The sequence below is a fragment of the Balaenoptera ricei genome, chromosome 2, assembly GCF_028023285.1.
Source record: "Balaenoptera ricei isolate mBalRic1 chromosome 2, mBalRic1.hap2, whole genome shotgun sequence".
NCBI classification, from domain to species: domain Eukaryota; kingdom Metazoa; phylum Chordata; class Mammalia; order Artiodactyla; family Balaenopteridae; genus Balaenoptera; species Balaenoptera ricei.
The window spans coordinates 105046646-105068668 of NC_082640.1; the positions used below are offsets into that span (position 1 = coordinate 105046646).

At 39.4% G+C, this 22023-nt stretch overlaps 1 protein-coding gene across 1 annotated transcript in view; it reads left to right on the plus strand.

The window, feature by feature from the left end:
* Positions 1-22023, plus strand: part of GPR176 (G protein-coupled receptor 176) — a 341317-nt gene that overhangs the window by 311271 nt on the left and 8023 nt on the right. The window contains exon 14 of the mRNA XM_059913664.1: positions 13283-13793. Within this exon, the coding sequence (XP_059769647.1) occupies positions 13283-13793 (511 nt within the window). The remainder of the gene's footprint in view (positions 1-13282; positions 13794-22023) is intronic.

Sequence of the window (22023 nt, forward strand, 5' to 3'; positions counted from 1 at the left end):
CTTCAAGTTTATGAAGTGGAAGGGGCTCTATTAGGCTGTCCTGCTCTATAACATTTTCAGATGTAAAATAGAGTGTGGAGGGGGCATGTCATGGTCCCATGCTGCTGGCAGAGTGCCTCCCCTGGAAAATGGAGCTTAACCAACTCTTCTGAGCATCTGTATGAAGACAGTAAGAGTATGAAAAGCTCTGGCTTCAGTTTTTATTATTTCTGGGCCTTGGACCAAGGTACTTAATTTCTCTGAGCCTTAGTTTCCTAATCTGTTCAATGTGGAGAATGATTTCCCAGTTCCCCTCATTGGGTAGTTGGGAGAATGCAATGGAATAATGTATGTCAGCATTCTTGGTACATGGTGGATGGTCCTTGACTTTATATAAACTCTATCCATACCCCAACTCCACACCCCAACCCCAGTGCAACTAACTAATGACCAGGGCTGGTTTGGTCACCTGCCTAATGTAGGACCCGACAACCAGGGAGGTGGAAAGAGTTATCCCTTTCATATAGCCTCTTGCTCTATGTGGAAGGGAAAATTAAATTCAGAGAGAATATGCATCAAGCAATTTAGATCCTTATGAATTTGGATCCAGTTCGCTACATGAATTTTTTGTTTAATTCTTAGAGAATTTAACTCCCACAATTTTTGGGTCATAGCAAAACTTGGCAGTTATTGTTCACAGCATACTATCCTTATTCTTAGTGGTAGCATGGTTTCACTTTCAGATTGGCAAATGTGAAAGGACAGTTCACTGAGCAGCGATATTAGTAGGGAGCTTCACGTTTATGTAATGACGTTGGGCGTTGTGTGCCATGCAGACTATACAGGGGTAATTAGATGTTTCAGATACGTGTCTAGACTGGGTAAAGCTTCAGGAGCACTTGTTTAACCCTGGGAAAAGCTACAGGTCGTCTGTTTGTAACCAGAAAAAGCTCTCCTTGATTAACAAGTTAAACGTGGAGTTAACTCTCTGGCGCGAGATTTACACCCAAGAGGAAAATCAGATCTGATGAGATTTGACAGGACCAATCATTTGTAGAGCTAGACTAGGTCTCGCTCTATGGCTTCTTTGAGGCTGCTAAAAATGGTATCTCTCAAATATCTTCTACCATCCAGCTGTGGGGCCCGGATTCCCATTCTTAGAATCACGTCTTTGGACTAAGTCATTCCGATTTGAAGAAGCTCCTGTAAAATTCGAGCTTGTTCCTTGGGAGGATGATAGACGGACCTAGATCTCTTTGTCTGAGGGAGAGTAATGAGGAAACACATCTCAGGACAGGTAAGTTTTGATGTGAGGGAAGTGGGACATTTAAAATGGCTTGGAATTGAGTATACTTTTTGAGGAATGTGTGCTCAGGCGGAGAGGGCTGAGGAGGCAGCATGGGGTCTTCAGATGCCTTAGGGAAGGGAGCAGAGCAAGACGGGGACATTAGTGAAAGGGAAAAGTGTCCTGTGCATGAAATAAATGCATTTCACCTACATTCCTCTGCTTCACAAAATTCATCTTGAGTCCTGACATTGATTATTTTGAGCAATGATAAAAGTGTTTTGAAACCAGCCCCTTTCTGGTCCTTTTTGGTTACTACGGTGTTTTCTGGTACTGAAGACTTAATAGCATCTGCCCTGAAGCGTAAGCTTCCTGCAGGGAAGACGAAGATTCATGTTCCAACCTTTCCCTCGTGTGTGTCCTCTCCTGGCATCTGATGGTTGCTGTAGCCCCATATGAATCCATTAGAGTATACAGGACAGTTCACTCATTGCAGATTGTTGGTTGTGATGTGATGTGCAAAGCTCTATTCCTGGTACCCCAGAGAGACCCTCAGTGGTAGGGGCCACTGGAACTTGGAACATACAGACTTAAGTCGATAACTTCGTAGCTGGGTCATCTAGCCACTAGTGTTTCTCAGTCAAGCTTAGTGTTCCTCCTGGTGTTCCGGCATTGATTGAAATCCTACCTACTCTGCATCAGGTGCAGTGCTAGCAGCCTCACGCGTGTATCTCATGCTCATTGCATATTGTTAGTTGTTAGTACTCCTCACAACCAGTTGTTAGGAGTCAGCAAGTTGTTGTTTCACTTTTACAGTTTAGACATTTGAGGTTTTGAGAGATCAAGTACTCTGCCCAATATGGAATGGAACAGCTAGGAGTGAGAGAGCTGGGGTTTAAACTGAGAAACGGCAGCCTCCATCTCCTACTGTGTGCTGTTGTTAAGGGTATTTCCTCTCCACCTGGGGGTTTCTGTTTTTTGGGTTTTCGTTTTTTTTCAAAAAGATAACATGCAGCCTAGGGAACACTTGGGGCACTTTACCAAATGAAATATCAATGGCTGTGGGAAAACAACATGGAGAAAGGATGCTGGAGATGCATGTAAGATGTAGAGGAATGTCACATATTTGCGTGGCTTACCCAGCCCTTCATTTTGATCCATCAGTGGCTGCTGACATGGTAGGGTCTGCTCCTGCTTAACTTTCTTTAGAGCTCCGGCCTGGTCTTGAACTCTGCCAGCCCAGAATGAAGGCAGACCTCCTCTGTCTTTGCCGTGGATGTGACTTGGTATGGAACACCATTCCATGGCCACTTTTACACCCCGTGTTTGTCATTTTTTTTTTTTTTTTTCTGTTTATCTTGACACTCAAACCTAAGCTATGACCTGGGCTGTCTCCCCTTAGCTCCAATTCATATAATCCCTCCAGCTCTGCTACCTCCCTCTGGCTGCCCTGGGCAAATGTCCTCCCAGGACTCCAAGGGCTTTTCTCCTTTGAGCCAATCCCTCGGGCAGTGCTCTGCTGCTCCTGTCTAGCACTGGCAGTAGGAACCAAGCTATTAAGCCATGAGCCCCAAGGATCCTAAAGCATTCCTTTGCCTCATAGGATCTCGACAGTGCTGGCATAGCTCTGCAGTGTCTGCACGCAGCCAGCTCCGCCCTGGGAGCCTTTGACCAGTTTATAGAGGCTGGGGTGGAGCTGCTGGCCCAGTGCTCCCAGGCTCATCCTGTGCAGCTCAAGCTGCCACTTCCAGAGCCCTGCCCGCACTTGGAGGCTGTTGCTTACTGTGACTGTCTCGGTCTGGAAGAGCAGAGCCTGAAGCTCACAGGCTGCCACTTAATTGGCTAAAGCAACATCAGAAAAGCAGAAATGGGGGGGGGGGGGGCGACAACGCTGATTGTTTCATCTTGGGGGACACCTTCAGAGAGAATCCATATGGGGGACTACATTTCAGGGCAGTCCTTCCAGGAGGAGGAAGGGGAAGGATTTTACTCACTGGTTCCTCTCCCCTCTTGGTCAAAGTCTACTCCAAGGGCTGACTGATTTGCACAAGCCTAGAAGTGGCCAGCTGAGCATCTCACACCTCATTAGCAAGTCACAACTCAGGAGCAATAGGGAAGTCCTGGATGAGAGGCAAGAGGGGCATGACGTGCCTGAGGGTGACAGGAGGGGCGTGGCAGTGGCATCAATAGTGATACCTGGATCCACAGCTTTGGGGGCAGCACAAGCCTTGTTAGATCCACTCAGCCCAGCTGCAAGCAGGTGCGCAGCTCTGGGTGATGGATAAACTGGATATGGTCATGTTGGAGCATTTGAATGCCAGTGCAGCGGCTTGTCTGTGCTGCTAGGAAACTTCTTGTCCATTCAAGGAAATACTCAGTTTCCTTTTCCAGTTCCCAGGGTTGGGCATCTCTCTGAGGGGTCTCACTTATGTGGGTGTGTTACGGAACCAAACTTGGGTCTGCTCGCCCGTGCATAGTAAAGCCAGTCTACTGACACCAGGCTGTGGCAAAGGACAGTGCAGTGTTTAGTGCAGGGCACCAAGCAAAGAAAGAGTCCAGGCAGCTAGTGCTTGAAAGACCCGAACTCCCCGAAGGCTTTCAGGGAAAGGTTTTTTAAAGAGAGGGTGAGGGAGGGGGGTTGTGGGGTGTGTGATCAGCTCGTGGACCTTCTTCTGATTGGTTGGAGGTGAGGTAATAGGAAGTCAACATCATCAACCTTGTGGTTCCAATCAGTCTGGGATCTGTGCGCTGGTGGCAGCATACAGTTCACTTCCTCCATCTGGTGGGAGCGTCAGTACCTGCAAAACAGCTCAGAGTATTATCTAAAGCCCCTGAGGAGGAACTAAAGGTCCTTGACTTTGTTTAATGGCTAAACTATTATTATTTGGCCCTATTTGACTGTTTTCCTTCGCTTCTGCCTTTTTTCATGTCTCTGATTAAACTTATGCTTTGGTAGAGTTTTTCTACAGACAGAAGGCAGGCGGAGGACATGGGCATGGGGGAGTCCTATTCTGGGAAGGTCCCTTCGGGTCCTGCTCGGCGACAGGTGGGGTCCAACTGAGGGTTCTCTCTGATTGGGGCTATCTAAATAATGCTACCATAGTGAGACACTTCACAGCAAAAGGCAGAAGAGTTGTCCTCAGAGCAGCTGATGAATGTGGAACTGATCACAAATCGAGGGCCCATGTCTCTGGAAAGCAGAAGTCCTCTTGGTCAGAGCCTGGAGGCTTTGTTCGATCCGTTGACAGGCCGTGTGAGGTCAGGCACTACCTTTTAGGCCATGCCGTATGTCCACTTTGTTTCAGCACCAGTAGATGGCCTCCTCCATGTCCTCCTGGACTGGGTGTGAGTTGTGATCAGTTATCCTCTTTAACACCTGTTGGATAGCCTCGCCTGACCTGACCTTAAATGAGCCCTTCTTGGGGATGGTCCTGTAGTGACCACGGCACCACTGCTTCTAGGCTAGCCCAGAAAGCACATGCTGAAGATCCCGGAGACAGAGTTCTGAGGTCACTTTCTTCTTAATGGGAAGTTTACATGATGTCAAGAGAAGTGTTTAAAGTTCTGCAGCCCTGTGGGCATGCAGGGGTTCTTTAGTTTAGTTTTGTTTTGCTTTTAATATTGGAGTAGAGTTGATTAACAATGTTGTGTTCATTTCAGGTGTACAGCAAAGTGACTCAGTTATACATATACATGCATCTATTCTTTTTCAAATTCTTTCCGATTTAGGTTATTACGGAGTATTGAGCACAGTTCCCTGTGCTATACAGTAGGTCCTTGTTGGTTATCTCTTCTGATGATACCAAATCGCTCTAACTTGACTCATCTCCCAGCTGACCTCCGACAAAAGGGTGAAGCTTGATCTGGACTCTGGCGCACTTTTAAGCATTTAAGTAGCTAGTGGCTCTCTTGACTTCTGACCCCATCACGACCTCCTCTGACCCAACTTATCTCTACATAGTAAAAATAAACTTCAAACTGAGAGTAGAGAAGACTGTGCAAATGATTTTCATAACTGTTACTATCCGATAAACTAGCCATCTTGCATAGCAGTGAGACTTAGTTGTTCTAAAAGTAACATATAGGATCTATTTCCCCAGGGAGTGGGGGCTGGGTGGGTGGGTGCTCCAGCCCCCTGTGACCAGAAGAAATGCTCTGTGTACAAACTTGCTCACCTCATTTCCGACAACCTCCTGGTTAAGCTTTGTTTTGCTGGGAGAATGTGGGACAGGGGTGCCAGGCTCCTTCCAGCTGCAGAGCTGGAACCCAAGCCTTGTTTCTGGCAAGGAAGTGACAGATGTGTTACAGAAGGGCCATTCCAGTGACTCGCTCAGAACAAGGGGAATCTGATTGAAGTTGATCTGCTGTCTCTCCCGCTAAAAAACAGCAGCTGCTGGCAATGCTCAAATGATAATTTTCTCCCAGAATGGAAAAATGAGAGCCCCTTTCCCCCATCATTCTTTTAGAAACCGAAGTTGTGAAGTCGATCTAGCTCTCCTCCAGGCTCATCTGCACCCTTCTGACTATGTCATCAACTAAAGCTGAGTTCCTGGCCCCTTTTCAAATTGGAGGAATGGAGGATCCCATACCCTGCTTCTAGCTCCTCCCACCCATGCCCACCCTTCCTTTATACACTGGGGTCCTGCTGGCATCCCACCCTTCTCGTCCTCTTACAAACAGAAAGCCTGATGTCATGGAGACCAGCTCTGGCACCTGGGCTGGGAAGAACCGTCACCGAATGCTCACGGGCACAGCAGCCTTTCATGGAGCAAACACATCAGGCAAACCCTTCCAAGCCCTGCCTCTCCTAGTCATTCGGGGAAGATAGGTGGCCTGGGCAAGGGGGGTGTCCTATGCTACATGGTTACTTTGACATGGCAGGCCCCTCATAAAAGCAGACTTCCAATACCATCACGACATTTATGAACTCACTTCAGAGCCGCTCATCTTGACCTATTTCACACTATGTTATTCTATCCACAGATCCTCCAGCTTCTGAGCTGGGGGCTGACTCATTTTCCTGTTTACAACCTTGCCTCAGCCCTTATTCCTAATGTTTTACATAGTTTCTCTGGCAGTGACCTTTTGACTAGAGTTCAGAGCCTCCTCTGGCTGAACAACCTCTGACTATTCTGGGTAAAAATATGCCAGATCTTGCCCGGCCGCCAGGACCTTTGTGGCCTCTGAAGAGCATTGTACCTGCCAGACTTGCCTCTGTGTGACTGGGGTAGCCTCAGTGTAAGAGAGGAAGTGGGAAGAATAGGATAGGGAGGGAAGGAGCTAAGGAGGGGAAGATGAATAAGCCTGTTCCTTCTATGAGTCCTTGGCAGTGTATACTTGTTGACGCAGACATTCAGAGGAACACTAATCACTTACTCCCATCATTTTCAGACTTGTTTACTCTTAAGAACCACAAGATGTGACTCTGTTGAGCCTATATGAGCTGATTAGGAGCATATTGACTTGAAAGTGCTGTTCTGTAGTCCACCTGGAAGTCTTACCATTCTATCTACAAGTGAATATTTTCTGACAAGTAATTCTACTTTTATATCTCAATTAGCTATTCAATGAGTGCTCAGACTGAAAGAGATTGGTGAAGTTTGGCAACTCCTTGATTCTTAATCCTTTAGTTGGCTATAAAACTTCATTAAGTGTCAGGTCCCTTCTATTGGTTATTTACTTAATAGCAATTCTAGTTTAGCCATGTGGTAGATTTATTTTGGGGTCCCTGCTCTGCTCATGCCTTCTTCTTTGGGAAATCCCCCTTACCCAAAAGCATGGACTCGAGTGGCCAAGTTCATACTATGTGACCCTCACCACAGGTGATTGGACTAGTGGTAAACACTTGAAACTGACATTTCAGTCCGTCATTTGGTCAGTGACCAACCTGGTTATCTTGCTTGAAAATTTGAGCTAATAGACATAGAGACCACTGTCATTCATTGGTGGGTGCCAGACTCTTAATGTCATGCTGAGTGCAGATCAGAGTTAACTCATGCTACCTGGGCAAGCTGAGGTTGTGAGAGAGCAGAAACCTTTACTAAGCAGAGAAAGCTGGTTTGCAGAGAGGAGCATGCATCAGACAAGCAGTGAGTTAAGAGACCACAGGGACTCAGTAAGAGAACGATGAAGCACATGACTTTGGTTCCTGGGGGCTTCTCAGCTCCAGACCCCAACAGGCCTGTTGATACTTCATTTCCTGCTTATTGGTATCCATGAGGTAACTTCTTAGATCCTACATCAACACTCACCTCTACTGCCCGAGATGAAGAGATTTCTAGACAAGCGAAAGCTAAAGGAGTTCATCATAGCCTACCCTGTTTTTTAAGGAGTTCATCATAGCCTACCCTGTTTTGGGGTTTTTTTTTTTTTTGAGATAAGGATTTCTGTCCCTAATGGCTAAAAAACCTTGACTAAACTACTGCTTATGTGTTGCCAGCAGTGGCTGCAACAGAGAGTTGTAAACTTATATATTGGTAATTAAGCAAAGGGTGGGATGTTTTCTAGTTGTTTATTTTAAAGTAGAACTTGATGTCATTGAAAGCAATTTATATCCACACTCTTGCTGTTAACCATTTAGGACTTCCGGCTTTCCACCCTTTTCTCACTTGTGATAAATGTATTGGCTTTATAGGGTGGGTCTTTAGGAACTTAGTGTTTGTGGGGGAAAAAAACCCCAACATCAGACATAAGCTTACATCAAAGGACAAAATTGCCTCTGCTATTTTATAATACTTGACTTTCTGGTTATCTGCACCAGAGACATAAAATCTTGATTGCCTTGTCAACAAATTCAGTGCCAAATGAGTGGAGATTTTTATGGCTGGGGAAACTCCACATACATAGCATAGGAGGGGAGGCAGGGATGAGGGTGAGGTAATCCACAGCTTGTGCTCCCTCTCCAGCAATTACAAGTTGCATTCCCCATCAGATTTAGCTCCTATACCAAACTGGTATTTATATGGGTGGAGAAGTATAAACAGTAGGCACCCTGTGAATGGAGGTGGGGTTGTCTTTTTTTTTTTTTTTTTCCTGAAGTGAGCTGAAGTAGAGGACACTGTGTAAATCTGTGTAAGATGCTAAGGTAGTCGGGGTAATAAAATCCAAAGTTAAGTGAAATAATCTACAGGAAGAGTTTTTAATATCTGAGGGAATGGACAGAAAAACGAATGTCAGTTGGGAAAAGGATACTTAGAGAATGGTAGAGGGAGAACTCATTTACAATGAGAGGCTATGTAAGGCATATAAGCTCTGGACCCAGACAATCTGGATTCAAGTCCCACCACCTAGTAGTTGTATGACCAAGGACAGATTACTTAATTTCTCATTGCCTCAGCTCTTCATCTATAAAATGGGAATAACAATAGTATCTACTGCATAGGTTTGTTATGGAGATTAAAGGAATTGATACATGTAAGATGCATAGGGCAGTATCTGGCCCAAAGTAGGTGCTTAGTAAATGCTAGTTATTATTATTCTGTACGACATCACCTGGGGTGCCAACAAGACCAGCAAGATGCAGGAGAACTAACACCACAAGTGTTCTATAGTTTTTTCCTGATGAGAAAATCCAATACATTTACTCTGTGACTACAGAGTGTGTGTGTTTTGGCTAAAACAAGAAAGAAGATCCATAAAAAGACTACTTAAATGAGGAAGGGAAAAGAGGGGCTTTCATAGAAGGAGAGAAAATAGATTGGGCTCTGGTCTGGAAAAATGAAGACTGAGATGCACTATGATGAATTTCATGAAGGACAGGAATAGCATGGATAATAACTTGTTTATGAAATACTGGAAAATTAGAGCTGGCGTGAAAGACGAATACTTTGAGGTAAAGACTTGAACAGATGGTTACTTGACTGTGCTTGCATAGTGAGTCGTTCAGATACGGAGCTTATTAGCTCAGAGTTTCAAAGCAATCTGGATGAAGGGTATGGGTTATGGCCCCTGACCTATCAAGGGTCATTAGGGATGTTTGTGATAAGCGCCATTTAGTCCAGTTCCGCATTTGTAAATAACTTATATTAATGTAGTACTTAGCCATTTCAAAACACTCAGCAACCTTTCACAACACTGATTTACTGAGCATGTACTGTGGGCAAGGCTCTGCAGGGAATCAAAAGATGAGAAAGATGGCTTGTGTTGAAGGTTCTGATGTCTTACCACCCAGAAACACTGTAATGAAATTAATTTAATTTGAGAGCTTAATATACTTGGTTCACTTGTACTTACAATGTTTTGAGACCAGAGAATTTTTAGTTATTTTTTGAGTTCAAGATGGTATTGTGAAGAAATTAAAGAAATAAAAGTTCTCTTTTTGTTATTGTTTTCATAAATTCTACCCAGGTGACATTCTGAGGTGCAATAGAACAGCTTATTCTAATATGTATTTTTAATTTTAGAGTAGTTATTCATAAAAAGCAATTTTAGAGCTACAAGTTAATGTAGAGATCATCTTCTTCAATTCCTTATTTCACAGCTGCAGGAAATGGGTCCCTTAGGTGATACGCACAAGGTGGCAAAGCTTGAACTGAAGCCCAAGTTCTAGTCTTCTGTGTTTTCTTTCCCATTGGGCTGCTTCCCCCAGAGGATCAAGGTTATTGTAGTTGAGCTTATTTCTGTGTACATACAGACTAAATGTGTTATGCTTTATCTTGGAGCACCCAGAAGATTTACTATGAAACCAGTGAAGCTTAAGCTTCAGGGGCCCTCTCTTGTATGAACCTTGAGTGGGGAGAGGAAGCTAGGTTGCAGTCAGGAAACATAAGCATTTCTGGTAAATGACCTTAAGAGATACTGTAAGAGATGGACTTGATTTTTCCCCCATTAATTTGTTGTGATCTTTTTCACATTCCAAAGAAGAAAAACTCACTTTTATACCTATTTTCTATTTATAATTTTGTATTCTTTTTCTTAAAGGAGTACCCTCCCCTGCTCCAATATTACATAAACTTCAGGCTCCATGAAACCTGGATCTGCTTCTGACGCCCAAAGATATAGCCAGTTGGGAATTTCATTTTAATATTCCAGAGTTTTATTTTTATTTATTTATTTATTTTTAAAAAATAAATTTATTTATTTATTTATTTTTGGCTGCATTGGGTCTTCATTGCTATGCGTGGGCTTTCTCTAGTTGAGGTGAGTGGGGGGCTACTCTTCATTGGGGTGCGCGGGTTTCTCATTGTGGTGGCTTTTCTTGTTGTGGAGCACGGGCTCTAGGTGCACGGGCTTCAATAGTTGTAGCACGTGGGCTCAGTAGTTGTGCCTCGCGGGCTCTAGAGCGCAGGCTCAGTAGTTGTGGCGCACGGGCTTAGTTGCTCTGCGGCATGTGGGATCTTCCTGGACCAGGGCTCAAACCCATGTCCCCTGTATTGGCAGGTGGATTCTTAACCCCTGTGCTGCCAGGGAAGCCGCAGATATTTATTTTTAAATTAATTTTATTTAAAAATTTTGAATGTTTAAATCACTTTTATATTTTATTTTAAGTTAATTTTAATTTTTCTTATAGTAATAAAATAAAGAAATAGTTGTGTTAAAATGTTTTAAACAAAAATGGTAGCTCCTTGCCCATTCTTCCCCATTTCTTAGTTTTGCTCTCCAGAGTCAACCCCTTTTAATTCCTTTAGAAGGTTTCCCCTGCTTTAACTCTATATTATTACTTAATAGCTTGCCTTCCTAATTGATCAGTTTTATATCAATTGACAATGACCTAACATTTCATATCAATAATATGATGGTAATGTATTGTTGTATCAATTATATATTGACTTCCTATAATTGTAGCCAAGGATTTCACATTGTTACTCCAAACATTCCTTCTCTCTCCTACCACTTCTCCAAAATAGTTAAATCACAATTTTTGGTTATCCCAGTCATCACTATTTATATTATGATGACTGTGAAAGCATTATTGACAGCCAAAGCAAGTAGTATACTATAGTATCCTTTCTTGTACAACTTTTTTGTTTGTCCTAGAGTTAATAATTATCTTATTTTCTTTTGCTTAATTTTCTGTTATCTATCTGAAAAACTAGCTTCCTGTTTTCCCCAGAGTTCATAATTGCTTTATTTTTCCTTTTACTTAAATTTCTGTGTATCTAGCTAAATACGTCTTCAGAACTTCCAAGCATCTATCCTATCAATATTATTTGGGGACATGAGCAAACATATCAGATCATCTACCCACCTTCCACCTCCCCCTCTTTTATTCCCCACCCCTCCCAGAGACCTCCTTCCATAATCCTTCACCCTCTTGCTCTAGTATGGACTGATTTTTTTCTAGGGTCTGGAAATTTCTTATGTTAAGCCTTTGGTTTGGATGTTTGCTGAGGATGACACTCAGTGGACGCTTTCTAAATCCTAGGGAATTGTTTACTCGTTATAAGGAATTTTATATACGCAGATTTTGAACGTATATTTTAGTTATCTAGTACCATATAATGACTGCCTTCATTTTCTAGTTAACTACATTTACATAGTAGGGTGAAGGGAATGCTCTTATGCATCTGGATGCATGAAATGTCTAGTGATTAAAAGTAGGATTTGCTAATATGTAATTCAACTCCTATTTTTTTTGACGTGCATATTAACCTTAGGGTGATTTACCTGAATTTTGAATCCCAGATGATTATTAAGAATATATTCCCAGACAATTTCTTGTTACTCTCAAACTCATAATGGTACTCGCCACTATGAAAACTGGTTTTCAGTATATGGAAGTTAAATATAATTTTAAAACACATAATATTTTTTAAAAGCATGATACAAAATTTGTTTAATGTACTACTTTTTGTTAGCTGCATTAGAAGCATTGCACAGTAATGGGGAATTAACTATACTAGTTCTAATAACAGCTCCCCCCCAATACTTTATAAATGCAGAATATTTGGTTAATTCTTACTGTGTACTACAAAGTAGGCCGACAGCATTGTTTTAATTTACTGAAGTAGAAATTAAGGTGATTACAATTCATGATTAGGTTTTCTTATGGGAATTTCTTGTTTTCAGATAATTCATTCCCCTGTAAAGGGGGATTAGTGTTGTCCTAGATAATCCACCATGTAAATCAGGGACAGTGCTGATTCTTTAAAGAAGGAGAAATTTTTTTCAGTGTCTTTCAATGTATTTCAATCACATTCTTTTCGACATTGTTGCAATTCAGGTGGCATGCTGTTCAGCTGAATTCTTATAGAACATAGCTCTATACTTTTGTTTGATTTATTTCCTGAGAGCATCACTGGAAGAGAAGAAATGTTTTTAAATCCTTAAGATCTTGGTTGAAACAATCAGCCCTGATAACATCTACAAGCAGAGATTAAATGTGTATGATCAAATCCTCCTCCCAGAATGCACTGCTGTTGGAATGTCCCTGGCCTCTGTCTGGACCTGTAACATTGAAGCAACTACACATCTCAGGATGCACCACCCCTTCACTCTTTCTTTTCTGTCTTCGGTAGTATTGTCCCCTGAAAGTTGTAGACAGACATCGGAGTGGTGAATCCCCAGGGGCAGGTGAATCTGCCCTGTTTGCCTGATATAGGAATTGGGTGGTGATAGGGTTTACACTGAGGAGCAGTGGGAACAGAGAAACACCTACTGGATATTATGGCAGGATTCTTGGCTATTTATCAAAGAGCTGGTTACTTACTACCCTGTTTGATGCCCCAAGACTGATAAAATTGAAGGTGCTTTTCTAATATCTTCATTTCAGCTCAAGGTACTTCTATGTGTAGAGAGAGTGTTGGTGGTTAATTTGGTGCTGCAGTTCATTTCCATCAGTGTTGTGGGACTTTTCCCTGGATTTTAGTATGTGTGATTGATTCTAAACTTATTCTCTAGGCATGTTGTACATTTCCCCTGCAATTTTGGATACTTTAAAATGAATGGTTTTGTTATTTGGATGTTTTGAGTAAAAGATTTCCTGTTACTTGCATTTATACTGTACTCCTGGAAGCTCACCAAAGTTAAATGTGTTTACTTAATCAATTGACTATGAAAACTTTTGGTTTATTTCACCAGTTAGATTCAACATCACTTCTCTCTGAGGAACAGTTAAGGTGTCTTCTGGATGAATGCACACTTAAACAAAAATCCATGATTAGACTGTCTTCAGAAAGAGAAAAGAAAGACATTGAGGATATAACACCTGAGTTGCCCCAGCTTTCCAGATCTATTCTCTCTGAGTCACTAGATGGGTCAAAAACAAAGGTCAAAAGCACTGAAGTGGAAGATGCAAATATGCCTGAGAATGCCGAAATTGAAACATCTAGAGGCTACTATCTCACCAAAGCCTTGACTGGGCATTTTATGTCACAAGCTCTTGTTGTTGAAGCAAAGAATATGAAATGCCTCCAGTTTTCTGAGGACAAGGTTATTGGTGACACAAAAGACTATTTTATGTCAAAGACGCTTGGCATTGGGAGACTGAAAAGGCCCTCTTTCTTGGATGATCCACTGTATGGCATCAATGTGAGCCTTTCATCCGAAGACCAACATCTGAAACTCAGCCCTCCAGAGAAACCCAAACCAGGTGAGGCTTGGAGAATACACTGAAAATAATCCTTACTAAACACTTCAATATAAAGGTAGTATAGTTTAAAGTAGAGTAGGATAAGGAGGTATGTTTGAAAGTCACAAATGGGGTCAATTAAGAGCATGCTAACCTATGAATGTATTTATTAATGTTCATATGAGATCAAGGTTGAGATTAGTACTCTTATGAAATGCATTATTCTTAATGGTAACTAATACATATTCTTGATGGTTATCCAGAAAACAATGTTGATTTCAGAGGAAAAGAGAAATTAGTTTGAATGGATACAAATAATTTGAGTAGATTTGCTTAGTATTTTAACTTCCAAATTTCAGTGATGAAAATTTGTTCCAAGGAATGAATTTGTAAAATGCCATATATCATTGTGGTTTTGTTAGTTTCTGTATGTAAACTTCCCATCCATCCCAGCTACTTGTATACTGTCAGGTTTTTTGTTTTTTTTTTTAATTTTGACCCAGTGTTGCATCTTACAATGGTACAGGATACAAGTACTATGGGCAGTTTTTTGATATAAACAAATATTCAATTATTTATTTATGTCAGAAGTCTAACATAGTCTGTGTTGTATTTGTTGAGTCTAGTTAAATAGCTTCAGCTTTTCCTCTCGTGTAGATTACTCTAAAATGTATTGTCTATTAAATCTATACCTATTACCTATTAAATCTATAATCTGTTAATTCTGAACTAACTCCTCAGCCCTGTATTTCTAACTGCCGTCTAGATATGGCCTCAAACTGATTTCCTCTTTCTTCCCTCTCAACTCAGATTGTCCTCTTGACTTCTGTTACCTCAACCACCAGGCTTAAAATCTGAGTCATCATTGAATCTTCCCTCTCTCTTGCTTCCCAATTCCAATCTTCAAATCTTGTTTGTTCTGCTCCTGCAGTGTCTCCCATGTCCATCCTTCCCTTGCTCTTCCTACCACAACTGGACCAATGCGATAACCTGATCAGGCCTCCCTGCCTCTCGTCTCTCCTCTCCTCCTGCCATTGTCAACCACCTAAACTAATTCCCCCAAAGTACAACTTTGATAAACATACTTCCCAGCTCAAAAAGCTTCTATGGCTCTCCTCTGCCTATTGAATGAACTCTGAATTCTTGAACAGGCCTGCTGTTCAAGGCCTCCACACTCTGACTTGCAATTCCCTTTGAAATCAATCTCTATCTAGTGCCCTAAATGTTATTCAGGTTGTAGCTGATCTGGGCTCAGGATTCCCAGTGCTTTCCCATGTTGCTCAGGCCCCTTTCTTCTCAGGCTTGTTCAGGTATCCCTTCAATAGCAGTTGAATTCTAACCCCATCCTCTCTGAATGTAACCTTCCCTCGTCTTCTCTTTTAAAAGTCTTACTTCTCTTCTGAATGTCCAAGAGTATTGATCACATCATTTACACACACACTCTCTCACACTCTCTCGACATCGTTATGGACACACACCCACACTTTCTCTCCCTTAGAATTGTGTAACCTTTTTGAGGACAGGGGCCCTATCTTCTGATTCATTGTTACATCTTCTATGATGTCCAAAGTGCTGCCTTAAATCAAGTGCCTGTTTAATAAATAAAGGAATGTAAATTATCCAGTTTTAGAATAATGCACTGAAAGTATGGTTCACATTTATTCTTTGCATTATGAATGAAAGCAGGTGGTATTGCTTAAGAATTATGCAAGCCTCACATTCGATATAAAGATTTGGAACTTTTTTCTTTTTTTCTTTTGGTGAAATTCCACAAGCTGTACAGTTTTTAACCTAGCAGCAGAGTTCACTTACAACATGCAATTCAGTTAAATGAGTGTGGTCTGCCGTTTCCCACCAAGATCTTCATTTAATAAATACGCCATGAGAACTTTGTTCTACTCTTTCTTTTTCTTCCTTTCTTTTTGTATTTTCTTTTCTTTTTGGACAGAAGATTTTCTTTCTTTCTTTTTGGACAGAAGGTTTTTAGTAGAAACAAAGTATCTGCATTTCCTCTTTGTCTACTGTAATCAGACTTACACAGTTGGGTGTGATGATTTACTGTATATGAGGTCTCATTCCCATGGAGTCAGTGTGTGGGGGTTTAGAACAGCATTTTGCTAAGATATGACTTTACTTCCATGTGAATGGCAGTCACACTGATGTATATTTGTCACTGAGTAGAACATGAAAAGATGGAATGAACTAGAACTTAATGTGACTTAGTGGAAAGAAACTATGGTGGCTTACCTATAAGTTCAGAAAACATGCCTCTGATGGCGCTAGATAATCCTAATGTTTGATTAAAATGACCCTGTGAGTATGGAGGCTTAAGATGGCATAGATGTGAATATATGAACCAATTTTACTTTCTGTTTATTACATAATAAACCTTAAGGAGTAGGTCCTACATTATTATTTTGAGAGCAGGTCAGCCTATCTGAAGCTGGAGTTTTTCTTTTACTAACCTCAGCATTTACAATTATTAAAATAACTTGCTAATCAGTTTATTCTAAAATATTAAATTGGACATTATGTACTTTATGCAAAAATGAACACCAAAACTGAATGCTAAATCAGTTTTCTTGGCAAAAAGCCCTTTAAAGATGTAATTGTAATGAGAAATTGCAGTGTGTTCAGGTGTTACATTATATTCCCTCTCTTTCTCAGGAAACAGATATGTGAGAATATGAGTCAGATGAGATTTCTGTAAGCAGAGAGGAAGAAAATAGAAGAACCATTTATCATTTTCTCTTTAAATAGCAAGTATTATTGATATGTAGTTTTCTTTTCCTTGATGAACTGAGGTCTGTTACGAATATTAAAATTCTGCTTCTAAAAGGCAGAGTCAGATAGAACTTCAAAAGGGACCAAGCCTAATGACATTGAGGACCAGTTTCAATTGTGGTATTGAAAATAAGGATTTGCTTCACAGATGTTTTAAAAGTTTCTAGTGTGAAGTACCTCATTTTTTTTTTGAAATACGTTGATGTACAACATTACATTGGTTGTAGGTGTACAGCACAGTGATTCAGTATTTTTACAGATCATACTCCATTAATAGTTATTACAAGATAATGGCTATAATTCCTTGTGCTATACAATATATCCTTGTTGCTTATCTATTTTATACAGAGTAGTTTGTATCTCTTAATCCCATAGCCCTAACTTACCCCTCCCTTCTTCCCTTCCCCCTCTGTTAACCACTAGTTTGTTTTCTATATCTGTGAGTCACTTTCTGTTTTGCTATATACATTCATTTGTATTATTTTTTAGATTCCACGTGTAAGTGATATCATACAGTATTTGTCTTTCTTTGTCTGACTTATTTCACTAAGCATAATATTCTCTAGGTCCATCCACATTGCTGCAAATGGCAGAATTTTATACTTTTTTATGGCTGAGTAATATTCCATTGCATATATATATTTATAACACTTCTTATCTATTTGTCTGTTGATGGACACTTGAGTGGCTTCCATATTTTGGCTATTTGTGAATAGTGCTGTTATGAACATTGGGGTACATATATCTTCGAATTAGTGTTTTCATTTTCTCTGGGTATAGACCCAGGAGGGAATTGCTGGGTCATTTGGCAGTTCTAGTTTTAGTTTTTTGAGGAACCTCTGTACTGTTTTCCATAGTGGCTGCACCAATTTACATTCGCACCAACAGTGTACAAGCGTTTCCTTTTCTCCACATCCTCTCCAACATTTGTTATTTGTAGGCTTTTTGATGATAGCCATTCTGACAGGTGTAAGGTGATATCCCATTTTGTTTTGATTTGCATTTCTCTGATAATTAGTGATGTTGAACATCTTTTCATGTGCCTGTAAGACATCTGCATGTCCTCTTTGGAAAAATGTTTATTCAGATCTTCTGCTCATCGTTTGTTTTTTGATATTGAGTTGTATGACCTGTTTATGTATATTTTGATATTAACCTTTTGTCAGTCATATCATTTGCAAATATTTTCTTCCATTCTATAGGTTGTCTTTTTGTTTTGTTGATGGTTTCCTTTGTTGTGCAAAAGCTTTTAAGTTAATTAGGTCCAATTTGTTTATTTTTGCTTTTATTTCTTTTGCCTTAGGAGAAAGGTCCAAAAAATTTTTGCTACAATTTATGTCAAAGAATGTTATACCTATGTTGTCTTCTAGGAGTTTCATGGTTTCAGGTCTTACATTTAGGTCTTTAATCTATTTTGAGTTTATTTTTGTATATGTTGTGAGGAAATGTTGTGATCTCATTCTTTTACTTGTAACTGCCCAGTTTCCCCAGCACCACTTCTTGAAGAGACTGTCTTTTCTCCATTGTATATTCTTGCCTCCTAGGTCATAGGTTAATTGAACATAAGTGCATGGTTTTATTTCTGGGCTGCCTGTTCTGTTCTGTTGATCTATGTGCCTGTTTTTGTACCATGCTGTTTTGATTACTGTAGCTTTGTAGTATAGTTTGAAGTCTGAGGGTGGTACCTCCTGCTTTGTTCTTTTTTTCTCAAGATTTCTTTGGCAATTTGGGGTCTTTTGTGGTTCCATCTGAATTTTAGGATTATTTGTTCCAGTTGTGTGAAATGTCATGGGTATTTTGATAGGGATTGCATCAAATCTGTAGATTGCTATGGGTAATATGGACATTTTAACAATATTAATTCTTCTAATCCAAGAGCACAGGATATTTTTCCATTTCTTTGTATCATCTTCAATTTCCTTTATCAATGTTTTATAGTTTTCAGAGTATAGGTCTTCAACCTCCTTCATTAAATTTATTCCTAGGTATTTTATTCTTTTTGATGTGATTTTAAAAGAGATTGGTTTAAAAAGGGAAAACGTTTTTTTTCTGATAGTTCATTATTAGTGTATGGAAAAGCAACAGATTTCTGTATATTAATCTTGTATCATGCTACCTTGCTGAATTCATTTATTAGTTCTAATGGCTTTTGGGTAGAGACTTTAGGGTTTTCTATATTAAAGTATCATGTCATCTGCAAATAGTGACAATTTTACTTCTTCCCTTTCAATTTCTGTGCCTTTTATTTCTTTTTATTGTCTGATTGCTGTGGCTAGTACTTATGATACTATGTTAAATAGAAGTGTCAAGAGTGGGCATCCTTATCTTGTTCTTTAATTTAGAGGAAAGGCTTTTAACTTTTCTCTGTTGAGTATGATGTTAGCTATGGGTTTGTCATAAATGGCCTTTATTATGTTGAGATATGTTCCCTCTAGAGCCACTTGGATGAGAGTTTTTTCATGAATGAATGATGAATTTTGTCAAATGCTTTTTCTGTGTCTATTGAGATAATCATGTAATTTTATCTTTTCTTTTGTTAGTGTGGTGTTTCTCATTGATTGATTTGCAGATATTGAACCATCCTTGAATCCCTGGGATAAATCCTACTTGATCATGTTGTATGATCCTTTTTGTATATTGTTGGATTTGGTTTGATAATATTTCATTGAGGATTTTTGCATCTATATTTATCAAAGATATTGACCTGTAAGTTTCTTTTTTTGTAGTATCTTTGTCTGGTTTTGGTATCAGGGTAATGGTGGCCTTGTAGAATGAATTTGGGAGTGTTTCATCCTCTTCAATTTTTTTGGAATAGTTTGAGAAGGATGGGTATTAATTCTTCTTTGTATGTTTGGTAGAATTTACCCATGAAGCTATCTGGTCCTGGACTTTTGTTTGCTGGGAAGTTTTTTTTAAATTACAAATTCAATTTCACTACTAGTGACAGGTTTGTTCAAATTATCTGTTTCTTTGTGAATCAGTCTTGGCAGGCTGTGTGTTTCTAGAAATTTGTCCATTTCTTCTAGGTTGTCCAATTTGTTGGCATATAATTGGTCATAGTATTCTATTCTGATTTTTTGTATCTTTGTGGTATCAGTTGCTTTTCTTCTGTTTTATTTCTTATTTTATTTGGGTCCTCTCCTCTTTTCTCCTTGGTGAGTGTGGCTAAAGTTTTATAAATTTTGTTTACCTTTACAAAAGAAAACAGCTCCTGTTTTCATTGATATTTTCTATTTTTTGGGTCTCTATTTTATTTATTTCCTCTTTGAAATAAATCCTTCAATTTATAAATCCTTTATTATATCCTTCCTTCTGCTGACTTTGGGCCTTGTTTGTTCTTTTTTTTCTAATTCTTTTAGGTGGTAGGTTATGTTGTTTATTTGAGATTTTTCTTGTTTCTTGATAAAGGCCTGTATCTCTATGAACTTCCCTCTTGGAAATTCTTTTGCTGCATCCTATAGATTTTGGAGTGTTGTGTTTCCATGTTCATTTGTCTTAAAGTATTTTCTGATTTCCTCTTTGATTTCTTCATTGACCCATTGGTTTTTTTAGTAGCATGGTGTTTAGTCTTCATATGTTTGTTCTTTCCCCATTTTTCTTTTTGTAATTGATATCTAGTTTCATTTTTTCTGTTGTGGTCAGAAAAAATGCTTGATATACTTTCTATCATCTTAAACGTGTTGAGACTTGTTTTGTGGTCTAGCATGTGGCCTACCATGTGCATTTGAAAAGAATGTGTATTCTGCTGTTTTTGGATGTACTGTCCTGTAGATACCTATTAAATCCAACTGGTCTATTGTATCATAAGACCACTGTTGCCTCATTGATTTTATGTCTGAATGATATGTCCATTATAGTAAGTGAAGTGTTAAAGTCTTCTACTATTAATGTATTATTGTCAATTTATCCCATTTATATCTATTAGAATTTGCTTTATATATTTAGGTGCTCCTGTATTGAGTGCCTGTATGTTAACAAGTGTACCATTCTCTTCTTGTATTATATCATTATATAATGCCCTTTTGTTATAGGCTTTGTTTTAAAGTTTGGTCTGATATGAGTATTGCTACCCCTGCTTTCTTTTCATTTCTGTTTTATGAAATACCTTTTTCTATCGCCTAACTTTCAGTCTGTGTGTATCTTCAGCCCTGAAGTGGGTCTTTTGTAGGCAGCATATTGAAGGGTCTTGTTTTTTGTTTTTTTTCCCAATCAGCCACCCTATGTCTTTTGATGGGAGCATTTAGTCCAGTGGCATTTAAGGTAATTATTGGTAGGTATGTACTTATTCCCATTTTATTACTTGTTTTCTTCTCTGTTTATTACTTCTTCTTGTGTCTTCCCCTTGTGGTTTGATGATTTTCTTTAGTAGTATACTTGTGTTTCTTTATTTTTAGTGTTTATGTATCTATTTTAGGTTTTTGATTTGTGGTTACCATGGGGTTCATATATGTTGACCTATAATTATATCTACTTGTTTGAAACTGGCTGTCATTTAAGTTCAAACACATTCTAAAAGCTCTACATTTTTCACTGTCTCCCTCACATTTTGTGTTTTCCATGTCATATTTTACATCTTCTTTCATCCCTTATCTGTTTGTTGTAGTTATAGTTGCTTTTACAATATTTTGTCTTTTAATCTACATACTGGCTTTTTAAGTGGTTGATCCTCAATCCTTGCTATATATTTGCCTTTCCTAGTGAGATTTTCCCTTTCCTATGGATTCTTTATTCTTTTCCAATTACAGGAGACCCTTGAATATTTCTTTTAGGGTAGGTTTACTATTGCTGAGTTCTTTTAGTTTTTGCTTGTCTGAGAACTTCTTTATCTCTTCTTCTGTTCTAAGTGGTAATCTTGTTGGGTAGAGTATCCTAGGTTGCAGGTTTTTCCCTTTCAGCACTTTGAATATATCATGCCACTCCCTTCTGGCCGGCACCGCTTCTGCAGAGAAATCATCTGATGGCTTTATGGGAATTCCCTTTTATATAGCTCTTTGTTTTTCTCTTGCTGCTTTTAGAATTCTCTCTTTAACTTTTGTCACTTTATTTATGATATGCCTTGGTGTGAGTCTGTTTGGGTTCATCTTGTTTGGGACTCTCTGAGCTTCCTGTACTTGGATATCTGTTTCCTTCTTCAGTTTTGTGAAGTTTTCAGCCATAATTTCCTCAAATCCATTTTCTATCCCCTTCTCTCTCTGTTCTCATTTTGGGACTTCTATAATGTGAGTGTAGGTATGCTTAATGTTGTCTCAGGGATCTCTTAAATTGCTTTTATTTTTTAAAATTAGTTTTTCTTTCTGCTGGTCTGATTGGGTGATTTCCATTATTTTATTTTCCATATCACTTATTCATTCTTCTGTATCACTTAATCTGCTATTCATTCTTTCTAGTGTGTTTTTTATTTCAGCTATTGAGTCATTCATTTCTGATTGGGTCTTTTTTGTATTTTCTAGTTCCTTGTTAAAATGTT